This window comes from Tenrec ecaudatus, chromosome 9, assembly GCF_050624435.1.
Source record: "Tenrec ecaudatus isolate mTenEca1 chromosome 9, mTenEca1.hap1, whole genome shotgun sequence".
In the NCBI taxonomy this organism is placed as follows: Eukaryota; Metazoa; Chordata; class Mammalia; order Afrosoricida; family Tenrecidae; genus Tenrec; species Tenrec ecaudatus.
Genome location: NC_134538.1, coordinates 131,472,058 through 131,489,711, shown reverse-complemented (window position 1 = coordinate 131,489,711; position 17,654 = coordinate 131,472,058). Strand labels below are relative to the sequence as shown.

At 42.8% G+C, this 17,654-nt stretch overlaps 1 protein-coding gene across 3 annotated transcripts in view; it reads left to right on the top strand.

The window, feature by feature from the left end:
* Positions 1-17,654, top strand: part of DOCK4 (dedicator of cytokinesis 4) — a 481,793-nt gene that overhangs the window by 211,480 nt on the left and 252,659 nt on the right. For all 3 annotated transcript variants that reach the window (XM_075558568.1, XM_075558567.1, XM_075558566.1), the window contains exons 2-5: positions 2,140-2,223; positions 4,610-4,650; positions 6,816-6,871; positions 15,039-15,135. In XM_075558568.1, the coding sequence (XP_075414683.1) occupies positions 2,140-2,223; positions 4,610-4,650; positions 6,816-6,871; positions 15,039-15,135 (278 nt within the window). The remainder of the gene's footprint in view (positions 1-2,139; positions 2,224-4,609; positions 4,651-6,815; positions 6,872-15,038; positions 15,136-17,654) is intronic.

Here is a 17,654-nt window from a genome sequence, read left to right as displayed (position 1 = left end):
CTGAGCTAGACCTATTAGAAAGCTGCCATGGAAGACCAGACACGGGTGATCTGGAGACTTGCATGGTGGGGGGAGTGGAGAGTGTGAGAAGACGATGGCTTCCAGATGGTGAGGACATAGGATCATCGCGCTGTGGTGATAGAGTTCGTATGTGGAAGAGAGGCTGTATTGATGACCCCTGGGTTTCTCGCTCTTACAGTCTATGGGCTGTGCTGTTACTCAACACAATATAGAACACTTCTTTAACTATGGAGAATAAATATGCAAAGGACAAGGTTAAGGATTAACTTTTTCCCTGACTTTTATAATCTCTTGATTATGATATGCATTTGACCAATGAGAGCATGAAAATTCTGAAATCTTTGTGTCTTAGCTTGAGTCACACAGTTCATACCCAGTAAAATAAGGGCTCAAACTCACTTCTTAGACTCAGTCATACAGCCTGACCTTTCTACTTGACCTTCCTGAGTATATAGAACCCTGGGCAACACCAACATTTTGAAAGGTGGACTGACAAGGACAATCTAGTGATGGGGAGGGGGTGATGGGAGAGAACCAGTAGGAGATTCCAGAGACACAGAGGACACTTGAAAGGGAATGTGAATGTGGTCTCTGCGAAGCCACTGGTGCGCTGTGGGAGAAGGGCAGCAGGCGATGGGGAAGGTTGGATGAGAAGGACGAAGGCAGGAAGGAGCGGCTGGAGTCTGAACTTGTGTTCAGGCAACTGATGAAGGAGAAGAGGGGGCAGCAACCTTTGTGAGTGTGAAAGTGTTCTCTGAGATGTCTGAGCTGAATGTGGATCTGCCTGGGGATATCAACAGTACCTGGTGCTGAAAGATCCTGAGACAGAAGAAAGCTCATTGCGGATACAAGCTGACTTGGAAATGTTTGTAAAAGGATAATAAATTTGTCTGTTCACATAGTGATCCATTATTAGATGAAGTCTCTGAGAGCTGTATGAAGTAATCTTTCAAGATATATAGACTCTTGATTACTTTTCAAGCAAGAATCTTCTAGCGCATCAGTATGAGGTCATATGATATTTATGGTTATAGCTAGAAAAATGACGTCACTAATTAGTGTATCTCGACATTTTTAAACAGGTTACTGTGTAGTTACCTTCTTCCCTGTGATGCACTTTGGGTTATGTTTTCTGGCCTCTGTTTGATCTCTAGTGTAATTTTGTTTTCAGGTCACCAGAGGGCTTTTGGGCCTCTCTAAAAGCCCATTCTTTATCAGCATATTTTGTTTTTTGACAGATTTATAGGTTCCTCCAAGCTTTTAAAATACATTTTCAACAGGAGCCATAATTTACCTTTGGGATTTGAATTGTCTCTAAACCTCACTTCCAGAAACACCACTCATACATGGTATTATGAAATTATAAAAAGCGGTGTTATAAAATCTGCTTCCAAAATTCTGGGCTTTTAAAAATCATGTAGTCAAAGTGTTTGATACCAATTGCAGCACACATATTTAATAGGAAGTACTGTTTCTGTAGGAGCCCTGACAACAGCGTGGTGGGTTAGGAGTTGAGCTGCCACCTGTAGAGTCAGTAGTTCAAAACCACCCAGTTTGGTTCCACTGTCTCAGAGAGTCGCTCTCAGTCAGAACTGCCTGGACTGCAGTGAGTGTTTTGACTCTGGGAGTGGTTCTCTCGCTGCAAGTCGAGGTACATTTGTTGTTGTGTTGCTTCTTGCCCGCAATTGCACTGTGACTCAGGACAACCTCCTGACCACTCCACGTGGGGATAGCCCATCGTGTTTTCAGGGCTGCGCACTCTCGGAAGCAGATTGCCAGCCCTGTCTCCTGGGCGGCCCGGTTATGTGTGAGCTATCACTCTCTCATTTGGGTTCGGAGTCAAGCGCTTAACCATTTGTGCCACCCAGGGAACCTGCTGGCATTACCTCTCCATTTGTGCCTCTTTTATGACCCAAGCATTACGAGATTCACTGTACCTTTTCCCACGAATCTCCACTAAATGTTGTAGTTGCCAAGGGAAGACTACTTTCTGGTATACAGAGTGTATTTGCTCTCCCAGTTCAGTCCTCCCCTTCCCACATCCCCTAGTCAGTGGCATTTCTTAGAGCTCAGTGGCTGGTGTGACTGTCTTCATGTGTTCTATTTCATTTCTTACAGTGATTGCCAGTTTTCGGGGCACCGTCCCATATGGCCTGTCTTTGGAAATTGGAGACACCGTCCAGATCCTGGAGAAATGCGATGGTAAGTAGACCAGTGGTCATTGTGTGAGCTTGTCTGCACAATCTGCCCGACTCTGAATCGTTCACAATGGCCCCACGTTCTGCCCACCCCTCCATTCATTTTTCCAGTTGTCACAGAGAACCATGCTGACAAAACTCGGTCCTTGCCTGGTCACTGTTTGACTTGGGGGAAAGTGTCCTTCGCTGAGTGTGTTTTTCCCTTGGGTTGTTTCTTCATATGCTGTAGATACCGGTCGAGAAGGCAACTGCGGTCTTCTGAATACCTGAGGGTTACTGCATCTGTGGGAGTTTCAGACTCAGTGCTAAACTTGAATGTCACCCCCCCCCCACACACACACACCATCACCCCTTCCCCCTAAATTTTAAGGGAGGATAGGAGCTAACTCCTGAGCAGCTTTTTCTTTTACAGAGAAAGAAACAGAAGTCCAGAGAAGAAATGGCTTACCAGAAATTGGGTAGTTAATACCATGAGAGATATTAGCTCCCATCCCAGGAAACACTAGTCAAAAGGACCCGGTAATTTTCCCCCAAGAAAATTTAGACGATAAAGTAAAAGTGTATCCTTGGGAATTTTGTGTGAGTGAAATATCTTATATGAACTTTCATGATGAGTTTCGAATTTCTCCGTCTATGTCTCATTAAGTCCATTAAAGTCTCCAGTGTGTCCAGGTCTTAAAAATCTCATCTTACCTGATTAACCAAATGACTAGATTTTCAGGTCCGATTAGCATTTTCCAAAATGTCCGTCTTCTTAAAAGGTTTTTCTAATTAGGAATTTATAATATGATCGCATTCTCCTGTATCATGATAGTTTCATTTGTGTTCCCTTAAACATTACATTCTGTTAGAGCTTGGCATTACATAGATGCTTTTTCTGTCTGCTGTAAATGGATACCTTGAAGAATACAGTAAGTGTCTCTGCGTCATGTCCAGTTGTATCCGAGTGGGGCCCGGGTAAACATGAAGTCTGTGTGGAATAGGAAGAGGAGCGTGGATGGGCCTTGAAATCAGCGGAGCCTTTTTAAAAGCGGAAACCTTTTGGCAGGAATCCACCAAAACCGTGGCAGTTCCATAGTCTCAAAACATTTAATGGCTGTTAGAGTAAGTGTCAATCAGTGTTTTTCTTGTATAATTTTGCACGGAGTATGATAAATTCTGAGAGATAGCAATTTCAAATTCTCACTTCATATGGATTTCCTTAGACTCCTTAGGAAACAGTACTGGCAGGTTACACTGCAATATACCCTTCTTTTAAGAAAACTTACTCTGGGGAAGCAAGCTATGTCAACCCAAAGCCCAAATGCTGGCTTTTGAAATTTTACTTAGACAGTTATTTCATGGTAAATTAATCTCTTATCAGAATAAGCAGTGTGCCTTTTACATTTAAATGCATGAACGTGGCAAACACTACTTTTCAAGGAAACGAAGTGAGAAGCCGAGGGAGAAGGAGGAGGCTTTCTACTCGCGCAAACACGGTTTCAGTCTCGAAGCCCACAGGGCAGTTCTGCTCTGCGCTGCAGGAGCCCCATGACTGGAATTGACTCGATGGCAGTGAGTTTGGTTTGGGGGCATAAGTGTTAATCATATACAGTCAGATGTAAATCACATACAGTCATATATAGGCACCCGGTATTTGGTTTACGAATAAAAAGGCTTATTTGTCCCGAAGGACAGTGCTAGAAAACTGACTGTGAGCGGCTCAGAGGATGTCACCGTCACTCTGCAGACGAAGCACACGGTGAGCTCACTTTTAGGACTTGGCGCTGATGTGAGGGTGCTCAGTCTTTCTAGCTCACTTTTAGGACTTGGCGCTGATGTGAGGGTGCTCAGTCTTTCTACGAGTCAGGGAGACCAGGCTTTGCCCCTCTTTGGACATCAGACTGAGCCAAGCCGAAGACCTGGGGCTGGATGATGAGTGAATTAACTCCGTGACTGCTGGGTGGGTGCCGTCACTTGGTGGCCGCGAGTCTGGGCTTTGGAGTCAAGCAGACAGAATTTGGGAAAAGGACTGCATTTTGTGCAGTTTCTGGAGGTATCCTGAGAATTCGCATGGCCTTTTATGAAATAGGAGGAAGCGATCAGAGATCAAGTAGCCTGCTTAACATTAAATAGCTGATAACGGCAAACCCAGAATTTCAGCCCGATGTGCCCGATTCCACGGGCTTTGTTTGTACTTTGCATCTTTCTGTAATTTTAGTATTTTTCTGTTTCAATTCTTTTTAAAACAGTGTAATTAGTAGAATACTAGTCTACCATTATTAATGTCACCTTGTAAGTATTTATACATTGGGTAAAATTTCATCAGCAAACAATGAATTGATTTGTGAGTCTTTAAAATATTTTATTGAATACTGTATTGAAATATGCTAATGCTTGTTTCCCCACAGGCTGGTACAGAGGATTTGCCTTAAAAAACCCCAATGTCAAGGTAATGATTATTACTTATAGCAATAATTATGAGATCTTAGAGAGCTAGTTATTTTGCTTTATTTCATGATATAACTGAGATTACAGTGGGGACTCTTAGTTGGAGATTTTCATAATTTTGTAAATTCGCTTGATTTTGGATAATAGGTAAAATATCCTGTTCAAATGATAATCCTATGGGTCTCTTGGAAAGTGTGCTGGGAAGACCTTAATAAGCTCATTATATATAAATGAAAATTTTTATAAATGTCTGTGTCTGGTAGAGCTAAATTAAACTCCAGGCAAGAGAAATACATATTCCAAAAGAGCTATTGATTAGAGGTGTTTAATCTCTAAGTTTTCTGTGGTGTCATTTGTAAGATATTGGTGTGGAGAAAAAGGTTTATTGTAGCAGCATGTTAAGAGTCCCTCTAGGTTAGAGGATCTGAAATATGGGAAAGCTAAATTATAAAAAGCATTCTTCTTACAATTCCAGGCAGACACTAAGATTCTTTATCCTTTATATATTTGTATAAACCTCAGGAATTATAATCAGAAGAAATAGGATTTTTGTTTTAGTTTTTCATGTGGCTAGTTGGTGATTTTGAACAAATCCAGAACAATTTCTTTATTTTGTACTTGGTTATAATCTCTTTTGTTCCTACCTACTCGATTCACATTCTCTAATATTTTTATATGCATGTACTTTGTTTTAATCCTCGCTCCATTAGGATTGTAGATAAAAATTATGTGATTTCAAAGTACAATAGAAGTAAGCTAAACTCATGCTAACCTTTTTTGTTAACTATAGCTCTTATGAGGGAACCTTGGTGACATCGTGAGTTATGCATTAGGGTGGGTGGTAAGCTGTTTGAACCCACCAGCTGCTCCATGGAAGAAGGATGAGGCTGCCCTTCCTGTAGGATTTACAGCCTGGGAAATCCTAGGGAGCAGTTGTACAGCTCGGCTCATTGTGAATCTGAATGAACTCAATGCAGTGGGTTTAGCGGGCTTAGTCCTCTTTCTGGCTCATCTAACTATGTCAGATTGTTTTCATTTTACTTGTTTTAGGTGAGCCCGAAGCACAAAAGAAAATACTAATTAATTTCTTATAATATAGCCCTCACATAAAGTTGTTTTGGGGTGTCTGTGAGGCACACACAAATATAGCTCTAGTATTTTAATTATTCATTTAGAGCATATTTGAAGTAAAACTATCTGTTATACCTTCCCTGCTACTTTGGCTCTCTTTCACAATTAAATCTCAAATTCTGGATTTTCCTTTTTAATTAAGATTACTCTCCTGTGAATCCTATCATACTGAGGTAAATTTAAATTGTGAAAGAAAAAAAATGAATGAGTTGTATATATCGCTGTTGATTATCCTGAATTTGCGTGGTCCATTTTATTTTATGCTTGGATCCACAGTGGTGATAAAGCATTCAAGTGACATTTGTTTTCCTAAATATTTAATTGTATTTGTCATCTGATTATACATCAAAAACCCTTCAGAGGCTATTGTCACTCAACGGGCAATAAAACTGAGGCTCCTTTTTTTGGTTGTTCCTCTCAGTCTCCCATTTAGAACAAAGGAGCAATTTCCTTCCCTGTCATTTCCCAACCAGAACAGGCTCCAAAGCTCCCATGGCTTCTTTTGTTTCATGTTTGTTCCTTCTGAATGGCAACATAGTGATTAATGGCTACTGGGTTTTTATCAAAGATCTTCTATAACACTTAATATACTTATTGTCTTCCAATTTATAGCAGCAAATTCATAGTGCATAATTTAGAATACAAACATAATTCTTTTGAGGAGAAAAAGAACAACCACCCAAAGGGGGGTGAGGGGGGGGGGCTAGCTTATAAGGACTCAGCATTTTCATTCAATTAAATTTCTCTAGAAAATCGCTAAAACTTTTATTTTCCATTTTATAAAGAATAGTCTTTCATACTGGAATCTAATTTTTATTCAATTATATTTAGGCCAGTTCTAAATTTGTAAACAAAGGACAGTTTTAAAAGGAGAGACCTAAGCGACTGTCTGCTTAGCCTATGGAGCGTGATAGAGGTGGTTTCCCCATTCTTGGCATCACTGCTGTTAGGCGGCCGCGTGTTATGCATGTGCCGTGTGAAGCCAAGCCTGTGTAGCAGACAGCGAGCACCATAACCTTTTGTTTTCCCTTCCAGGGTATATTTCCTTCCAGCTACGTTCACTTGAAAAATGCCTGTGTAAAGAACAAAGGGTAAGAAACGGGTTTTATTAATAGTTGAGGGATTTTCCTAGAGCCATTGCTTATTTTGGAATTTGGAAGACTTCGTAATTGTCTTGAAAGATGAACTGTAGCGGCTCATGCCATTGTCTGGGCTAGCTGATAAAGATAGATGACACTAAGGCAGGTGTGTGTGCAGCGGACACAGCAGGAGCCAGAGCACTGAGGTCTCATTGTCTGCAGATCATGGAATCAGCCGCACCATAAGAAGCTCTTGGTTTCTTGTTACCTAGAGCAGCATGGTGGTCTGAGCCACTGAATCATGTCATCTCACAATATTTACCCCTGGTCAAAAAAAGACACATCTGAGTTTCTTCCTCTACATGAACATAATCCTAGACACTTGGTGTGTGACCACATTGCATAGCCATGATTCTACTTTAGAGAATACTATTCATTTGGTATCTTACTAAGTTGAGCACATTCATTGCCTAACATTTCTTTTTCTTTTTAAAATTAGTTTGTTTTTAACAATTGTTGTGCAGCCATCATGGCAATCAATTCCGGGTCATTTATCCCTCCTTGGATTTGTTGTTGTTGTTGCTGTTAGCTCCATGTTTCCTGTCAGCCTGCCCTGTGATATCCCTTTGTCTCTATTGATCCAATTGTTGTCTCTGTAGATTTCCTTATGCCTAAGATTTCTGCTGCAGTGTAGACATTGTCCCTGTCTATTTCCAAAAGGATTTGAAGAAGCTGCCAGGATCGCATTTGGTGGTATTGTCACAGGGATGCATCTTGGGTTGGTGCATACTTTTAATTGTGTGGCTGAAGAAGACTGGGCTTTCGAAATCACAATTTATAATTTCACATTCACAAGCATGGTAATGTCTCTTCAAGCTTTTCAAGCTCTTCAAGTTCTACCAAAACAGTTCAAGTTTTTACCAAAACTGTTAAAGTGGATCATTCTGATACCTCCTTTTATAAAGATATAATGTAGTATTAAAACTGCATTTGAAGAAAGAACTTCTGCAAGTGGCTAAGAGTCTGCTATAAGTACACTGAGACTTCCATTGATGACCAAGCTGAAAGAGTCTATGAGCTCGTTACCCTTTGCATATGTATGGCATTTTAAGCAATATAAATATAATTTTTAATAAATCATTTTATTAGGAACTCTTACAGTTCTTATAACAATCCATGCATCAATTGTATCAAGCACATTTGTACATATGTTGCCATCATCATTTTCAAAACATTTTCTTTCTACTTGAAGTTTTGGTATCAGCTCCTCTTTTATCCCTGCCTCTTCCACCCTCCCACCCTGGTGATCCCTTGATAAATTATTATGATTTTCATATCTCACACTATCTACTGTCTTCCTACACCCGTGTTTCTGTTGTTCGTACCTCCTGGGTGGTAAGTTATACGTTGATCATTGTGATTGGTTCGCCCTTTCTCCCTCTTCTCCCCACACCTTCTTCCTACCCTCATTGTATTGCTACTCTCATTATTGGTCCTGAGGGATTTTTCTGTTCTGAATTCTGAGTGTCAAGCTCTAGCCAGATTTTATAAGCTAGAACTGGGGTCATGATAGTGAGGTGGGGAGGTGGGGCATTAAAGAAGTAGAGGAATGATCTGTGTTTTGTTGATGATATGCTGCACCCTGACTGGCTCGTCCCTTCCTTGTGACCCTTCTGTGAAGGGAGGTCCAAATGTCTACAGATGGGCTTTGGGTCTCCATTCTGACCGCTGCCCCCTACCCCACCCCTCGCCCCAATAATTCGCATTGAAATAGTTGTTTGTTTGGGATCTTCTGATGCCTGATACTTGATCATATCGACACTTCATGATCACACAGGCTGGGGTGCTTCTTCCACATGGGCTCTGTTGCTTTCCTGCTAGATGGCCCTTGTTTAACTTTAAGTCTTTAAGACCCCAAACGCTATAACTTCTGATAGCCAGGCACCATCAGCTTTCTTCACCACATTAGCTTATGTGCCCATTTTGTCTTCAGTGATTGTGTGGGGAAGGTGAGCATCACAGATTGACAGCTTATTAGAATAAAGTGTTCTTGTATTGAGAGAGGACTTGAGTAGAGGCCCAATGTCCATGTGCTACTTTAATACTTAACCTATAAATATATGCACATAGAGCCTATATTCCCATCATTGTGTATTAATATATTTACATATGTACATGCCTATGTGTACACCTCTATAAGTGTCTTTTGCCTCTTAGGTTTTTCCTCTATTTCCTTTTACGTTCTTCTTGCCCCACTAGCTTGTTCTAACTTCATTTGGCTCTCTGTACTTCCTCTCGGCTACATTGAACTTTATCGAACCCCATCAGGTATCCTATGCCCTCCTTATCATCGATTTCAGGTCTCTTGTTGTTCCCTTGTTCCTGACTCCTCTCCCCTGCCCCCCCAGAATTGTCAGTGTCATTGTGTTCTCCTCGGGATTGTTTATCCCGCCTATCTTATATAGCTAGACAGGGGGTGGGGAGCCTATAACTAGTTCAGGTCTGTCTGCTGACCCTCATGGAAGTTTTCCAATCAAGCCCTGTCCCCGGAGTCCGAAGTCTATCTTCAGGATTCCTTGGGGACTTTATTGCTTTGCTTTCCTTGCCGCTCTGTTGAGCTCCCTTCATGTTACGCCCTGGTGTGTGTGTGGGGGGGGGGGGCAGACCGGGCACAATTCCTGCACGTCTCCCCTGTAGCACTCTGGTTCAGTGAAAGGATGTCGTGTGTGTGTGTGTTGGGGGGGGGGGACGGGGAGTTCAGACTGGGCACAATTCATGCACCATGTCTCCCCTGTAGCACTGTGGGTCAGTGAGGGGATGTCATGGCTTGTGGTAAGGCTGACCCTGCAGTCCTATCCATGCATTGGCTGCTCTGAGTGGGAATGTCGTCTTCGAAGCTTGGTGGACCAGAAAAGCAGTATTATTATTATAGAGAGCCATACATATTTAAAAGAGTGGCCTTCTAATCCTATGAATTATCATTGGTACTCTACTATTATAATGTGAACTGCTTACTCGGCGTGGAGTCCCTGGGTGGTACAAATGGTTAAGCCTGTGGCTAGCAGTGGGAAGGTTGATGCTTTAAAGTCAATCAAAGATGCATCTTAAGCAAAGCCAGCTGTTGGGGGAGGGAGGTGCTGATACCAATGATCCTTTCCCTGGGGAAAGGACTTCATTCTTGGTCATTTGCAAGAGCAGCACAAAAGAGGAAGATAGTGGAGGCGATGGATGGACCCAGCAACTGCAACGTTGGGTTCAGCATAGGCACAGTTGTGAGGCTGGCGGGAGGCCGGGCAGTGTGTCAATCTGTTGTGCATTGGGCCATTATTGGTCAGAACCAACTCAGTGGCACATGGCAATCATCCTTCACTTGTCACTTATGACACCTACTTTCAATCCTTACAACCCCACGGGTAGCTACTAACATGAGGAGTATCTACATATAAGACAGCTGAAGCTTTAAGGAACGTGCAAAAGACTTCTGACCTGAAGCAACAACTGGACTTGCATTTAAACACACAGGCCTAAGCCTCTCCACCCTTTTTGCTGTTGGCAACTATGTGTTTTGCAGAAATGCTATGCAGCTGTATCCAGCACGAGGAAGCCTGGTAAAGTTGTCCCTCCTCTCCCACCGGACTGAGGTTGACACTGTTCAGCCCCCTCTTCAAGGAAACTAGAAGACATTTCAGAGGACACTCCAGTCACTCACTATTTATTCTGACCCTTCAGTCCTGGTCATCCGGGTGAGACAAGGTGGAAACTCAAAAGCCTCTATGCCAGTCCCTCAAAGTCTTGTCTGGGACCTGTTCCCTGAACCCCAAGGAAATATATGTTTAGGGTAAAGGAACCTCAAAATTATGCATAAGTTTATGATTTGGGTGTGAGTTCCCACCTGACCCTAGACTTTATTGGCATGATGAGCACCAGATACCAAGGAAGAGCAAAAGAGCCCTGGGGCATAGCTACATCTTATTTGTTTATTTGTTATCCAATGATAGCTTAGACAAGGAACTGTTAGGTGGAAAATCATTGTTAGCCTACAAACACTTGAAGGCCCGTGTTAGTGACTGTTACTAAGATGAACCTTGAGAACATGGTACTCAGTTCAGTAAGTCAGATGCAAAGGGTACATATTGCGTGGTCCCACTTACATGACATATGGAGAAGAGGCAAATCTATAGGGACAAAGCATTATCAGTGGTCACCAGCGGCTGGGATTGGGGGTAATGGGACTTCTTTCTCAGGAACTCTGCTGGTACAATGGGGTCAGTGCTCGGCTGCTAATAGAGAGGCTGGTGTCCTGAACCCATACAATCCAGCTCTGAGGAAGAGAGACGGTGATCAACTTCCCTACGAGTGACAGCCCAGGGTTTATGGAGCAGTTTGACTCCGTCCCATAGGTTTGTCATGAGTCAGAAGGAAACCCAACAGCAAGGATAACTTCCCCAGAGAAGAGTCTCTTTAGGGAACGTGCTGTTACATGCCTTGTTTTAACTCGATTGACCCTTTATGGTCCACTCGGATGGAAGAGCTACAGAGCGCAGCCCAGATGATAACTTCAGGGCAACTGCTTGAGACAGACTGTTTGGGTGTGGATATGGGGTTTGCTATGATTTATAGGAAACAATGGCCTTGCCTAAAATGCCAATTTTGTGCTTCTTAAATATTTACATTTTGCATGGAAAATACCCAAACCAACTCCATAAGACTGATGTGTCTTTATGGTTCTGTCCCTTTTATGTCCCCACCATACCCCTGCCCCGCCCCCTGCAAGGTTTTAGAGCAAGTCGGACTGACAGGAGTCCTTAAATTAAATTGTAGCCTGTGAGCCGTGAGGCCACGTCTGTACTGTTTAATTCCCACCGCGGTGATGCTGCTTTCATATGTTCCGTGGGTTGTCAAGTTTCCCTGGAAATTCATTGTTACCTACTTGACCTTGTGTAGGATTATTTTATAATCTCCATCTCAGAATATTCATCGTTTCAATTGCAACAGCTACTTCAAAAGCAAAAGAACCATACTACCATTTGCAGAGGTCATATGTAGACTTATTAAAAGTGTCTGTGTCACTGTCCGTGTTTACTTTGATTCCCAGTTTTTAAAGCCTGGTCTGGTGCTTTCAGCTGTGCTTAATCTTCAGAGGATGGGCATTTGGGCAGGAAAGTGAAATAAGAACACAGGGGTCCACTGGCGAGGACAGAGAGATTTTAGTTCTTGCTGTCCAGAAGATTTTTACAAATGACAGTTATGCATACTTGGGGCATAACATCAAAAAGAAGCAATGACAATTATTTGCCACATGCTAAGAAATGATTTTCCCTTGGTCAGATAAATAACAGTACACCATGCGCTTCTCTCTACTCGATGTTGTCAATGAGAAAAATTCACTCGAATACAGAAGATAGCCTTCCATCCATATAGTTGTGTATATATTTAGGAGCCATGGTAACATAAACCACTTAGCTACTTGAATCAGCACAGAAAGGGAAATAATTTTTTAAGATTCTTTAAAAATAAAAAAGAATTCTTTATAAAAAATATTTTTACCAAAATGAAACCAGAGATACGTAAAAAGAGATTATTGTATGCCAAGATAGGAGGGTGTGGTTCAGAGCTGGTCAGTAGATTCTGACTCAGGAGAGCCTGCTTTGACAACACACCTGGCCCGTGGGTTTCCTGTGCTGTCATCTTTCCAGGGTTTCCGACCACCGAGCCGAGTGGCTCCCGAGCACCCTCCTTTTGGTTAGTAGTCAAATGCTTACCGGGACAGTACCAGAGCTCCCGAAAGATGCGACGAGGTCATTGGTAGGTGCCATTGAATCCTTTCCACTCACCACATCGGAGCGAAACACTGCCGGGCCTGTGCCTTCTCCACCATGGTCCTTATGTTTGAACCCAGACTGGCAGCCGCTGGGCCAATCCATCTTGATACAGAGGACAAACTAACTTTAATACGACCCCCCGCCCCCCAATCATCTTATCTATCTAAACATCAGGACCAGAATAAATACCATATTAGATGTTGGGTTGAATATTTCCCAAGTACAGTTTCTGACTCTTAGCCAGGAAATCGGAAGACTCTATTACCTTAGAGAAGAACCCTCTGGAATGGAAATTCAAATCTTCCTGATCAGAGTGCTTGATAAGTTTGGTAATGCGTGGTCACATTTCTGTTTGTACTAAATCTTTCTCATGGCCCCATTTACAAAAACTAAAGAGGGGATATTAAAGTAATCCAGTTTCTGCATCTCTAGTTATTGAGAACCTTGGGCTTCTTTGGAATTTGTCCTTGTGATTGAACAGGTGTTTCATTCACTTGATGTGAAAAGCAAATGTCACTTCGGAGCCGATGTAGCCCGCTGACCTCATTTTAGGGCCGAGGGCTTTGGGGCTCAAAAGGTTAAATGAGTTGCTGCCAGGGGTCAAGCCTTGACTGGAACAGAACTTTCTGAAAATGCTGTGCCCCACCCACCGTGAAGACCTGCCTGGGTAAACTTCGCTATTTGTTTTGGTAGGATACTATCCGAAATGACGTGGAAGCCTGCTTTCCCACTTTATCTATAGTTGTTACTTTGCCATTAGGTGTCATCTAGTTGGTTCTGAGTGATAGTGATTCCCTGATACCACAGAATGGAGCCCAGTCCTGCTCCACCTTCACAATCGCTGCTGGGTGTGAAACCATTGTTGCAGCTTCTGTGTCAGTCCATCTCGTTACGGCTCTTGGTCTACTGTCTGTCCATCTCAAGGCTCTCTTTGAGGGCAGCCTGTGACTGGGTAGGATTAGCCCAGTAGGTCACCATCAGCAGGTCATCGATATGGCTGCTGTGCCACTGATATGGTTTCAAAGTCTTCAGACATGATTTGGGGTGCTTATAAATCAGACTCTTCAACTTGTCATTGTAGGAATAGCAGTCCACATGACTGTCCAATTCAAATATATCCATTCAGCTCACTGTGAGGTGATCTGTTAGGGTGTTAAAAGCCCAGATGTTGTCTATGACATTTGGTGTTGTTAGGTGCCAGTGAGTTGGTTCCAACCCATAAGGATCCTCAGCACAACAGAATGAACCACTGCAGGCTCCTGTGCCGTCCTGGACGCAGCCACTGTGGACACCAGACGCAGCCACTGTGAAGTCAGTCCATCTTGTCAAGGGTCTTACTCTCTCTCACTATCCCTCCACAATACCAAATGCGATGTAATTCTCCAGGTGCTGGCCTTTCCTGACAATATCCAAATGTCCAAAATAGGTAAGACAAAGTCTTGCCATCCTTGTCTCTAAGGAGCACTCTGGATGTACTTTTCTTCTAGTACAGATCTGTTCGTCCTTTTAGCAATTCATGGTACTTTGATATTTTTCTCCAGAACCACAATTCAAATGCATCTGTTCTTAAGTCTTCTTTATTCGGTGCCCAGTTTTCAAATGCATATGATACAATGGAGAATACCGTGGCTTGTGTCAAGTGGACTTTACTCCTCAGGGTACCGGTACCGTCCTTGCTCTTCTGATACTCTGAAGAGGTCTTGTGCAGCATATGTCCCTAGTGCAATAAGCATTTTGATTTCTTGACTTCTGCTTCTATGAGAATTGATTGTGGATACAAGTAAGATCAATTCCTTGACAACTTCAACTGTTTCTTCATTTATCATGATGTTACGTATTGGTCCAGTTGTGAGGATTTTGGTCTGCCTTACCCCGAGTTCTAATCCATACTGAAGTTACCCTGAGTTCTCACCCATACTTGATCTTGAACCAGTGCTTATATTCTTCCTCATTTTCAGCAAGCAAGATTGTGCCAACTGCATATTAAAGGTTGTTCATAAGCCTTCTTCCAATACTGATGCTACACCCTTTTTCATATAATCCAGCTCTCTGAAGATTTGCCTGGTACATAGATTGAATATGTGTGGTGAAATGATACGATCCTGCTGCACACCTCTCCTGATTTTAAATAGTTCCGTGTTTCCTTTATCTGTTCACGCACTTCCTCTTGATCCACGGACCGGCTCTGAATGAGGACATTGAAGTATTCAGGAAGCCCCTTCACCTCAAAGCTGCCCACAGTATATTAGGGTCCACACAGTCGAGCCTTGGCGTAGTCCACGAAACACAAGTAAACATCTTTCTGGTATTCTTGGACATCTGCAAATAGCCTTTGTTTTTCTTTCTTGATTTCACAGACAGTTTGAAATGATTGTTCCCACGGAAGACTCGGTTATCACAGAAATGACTTCCACGTTAAGAGACTGGGGCACCATGTGGAAGCAACTGTATGTCGTAAGTAACTTTTAATAACATAATTATTGTGGTAGCGTTGTTTTTAGAAACATCTGAACGTCTGCACAGGAATTAGTGTAATTGTTGTCTTGGCGATTCCATCGAGCCATCATGTGGCGGAAATGCTCTGCGGGTTTCTGGCAGCGCTTGGTGACACATAGTTGGCAACTTGAACTCACCAGCCCTTCCCTGGGAGAGAACCACCAACCTTTCAACTAGCAGCTCAGCATGAATGCACATCAGCAAATACCTGATGATCTCTAGGTGGCAGAAACGGTGAAGATGTCAAAGGGCTGGCTCTTCCGGAGGCTGCCCTTACAGTCAGTCTGTCTGCCTCCGAAAGATCAGCCTTCAGACACCGCTAAAGGAGTTCCGTTCTGTACACAGTGGGTTGTCATGACTCAGAGTTGACTGGCCAGCAGTTAACAACAACAACAGCATCTGAACACCTGCAGTACATCAGTAGCACTCCTCGGGGAACGCAGCCCACAGATCTGAATAAGACTCAGCCTTGTCATAACCGTGCGTCTACTGAGCAAAGGTGTTACAATATTAAAGATTATTTTCCTGGCATCTCGTCAAATTGAATGTTTTAGTGAGGGGGTAGACCTGTTGAATATTATCAGAGGGAAAGACACGTAATGTTCAACATAACATTTGTTTTCAATTATATTTTATTATATACATATATATTTTTTATGTTTGAAATGAACTTGTATGTCATTGAAAAATCCAAGTTAACTTCAGTTTTACTTTTTTTTCCTTTTTTAGTCAGGCAGACCAATATTAAAATCAAGGGAGAAAAGAAACTGGAGGTGCCCCCCCATGAAACAATTTTAATTAATTAATTGATTTTGAAGGTAGACCCCTCTATCTTGCCCCCTATCTCTCCCTTCTCCTTGCCCCCACTGCTGCCTTTATCTTAATTCTATAAAGAATTTAAGTATATTATAAATGATGACTCCTAACTTGAAGTCAGTGGGTCAAATCCATCCGTGGCTCTGTGTGAGAAAGAAGACTAACTGCTTCTGTTAAGATTTATAGCCTCGTTCATCGCTGTGAATCAGAGTCGACTTTATGACAATGAATATAAATGATAAACGCCTTAGCCAGAAGCAATGTCAATATCCTTAATATACTAGCACAAGGCATGTGTGGGGGTGAGGAGCACATGATCAGTTATTTATGGGGTGAGGGGAGGCATTATGGATGTTTGTATATGTTTACTTATTTATTATAACTGATTACTGGATTGAACTCTTGGTTTGTACCAGGTCCCCAAAGGTAAGAAGTACATTTCATAGAGTTTCTCCTTTAATTCCAAACCCATGCAGGGAGATATTAACCTGCCCCGGCATCAAGTGAGGACATTGAGGCACAGAGGGATGGGAACGTGATTCTGGTCTGATTCTTATCCTCCCCTCTCTCTGAACCACTGTCTGTGTGAAGTTGGGAGGTAGAAAAGCTTTCAGGAAGATGATGGCTATTCTTTCATTTGTTAAGAAACTTAGAGCTTACTTGAGTGGCAACTTGAATTAAATGTACAGGAAGAAGTCTACCGTGCTAATCCAGACACAATGATTGCAAATGGGCCGTCCACCAGAAACCCCGATGCATGAGGGCCATTGGCACCAGGTGGCAGCTTTTATGGCCTGCTATGTATTAACTGAGTCAGGCTGTCTCACGGAGCCAAGCAAACCATTAAGAAGAGTCTTTGATGAAACCTTTTTGACGTTGGGGTGTCTCTCACTGTGAAGCTGATGGTGATTTTTGAGGACTTACTACTGAAATCCACATGGCAGTCTTCAATGAAATGTAGACTCTAAACTTTGTTGGGTTGAGGTCCCTGCAAAGTCAAAGTCACTGTGACCTTAAGGACCTGTAGCCAGGGAATTGCGATGTTTAAGCTCTCTGCCTCTTTAAAAAATTTGGCTGGAAAATGTTGAAAAATGCCATCCTGGCTCCGGCTCCAATAACAGTGTGTGTGACACTAACATGGGATGGGGGGGTGGGGTGGGGTGCTAGCTGAAACATGGAAACCACTGCATTCCAAATGCCCAACAAGAGAATTCTGAGAACAGTTGGGTGATCAACGAGAGCACCAGCACGTTTTCTTGGATGTCGCTGCTGGTGAGGAACACAGTTGGATTTTTCCTCTGGCAATCTTTTATCTTGCTATTTTTGCCTGCTTTTGAGGATGTAGGGATTTATCGATTGTGGGGGTGGGATGGGGGGCACACCTGGTTCGGAAATGTATCTGTTGAAACTCTGGGAGCCAGCCTCCTTCCCTGAGAGATCTCAGCACTTCCCTGGCTACTGGCTTGATCGTCCAGGTGAATGTCCTGCAGGGATCAGATTTTGGGAGATTAGGAATGAGGCAATTTAGGCCAGGGCAAACCTTTTGGTCTTTTCTTGACTGTGTGTGCCAAGTGTTTTGATTCAAGATTGTCATGCTTGAGTGTGTTTGCACCCACATTTTTCCCTGATGGTTTTAGGGCACCTCACTTTCCCACTGGCAG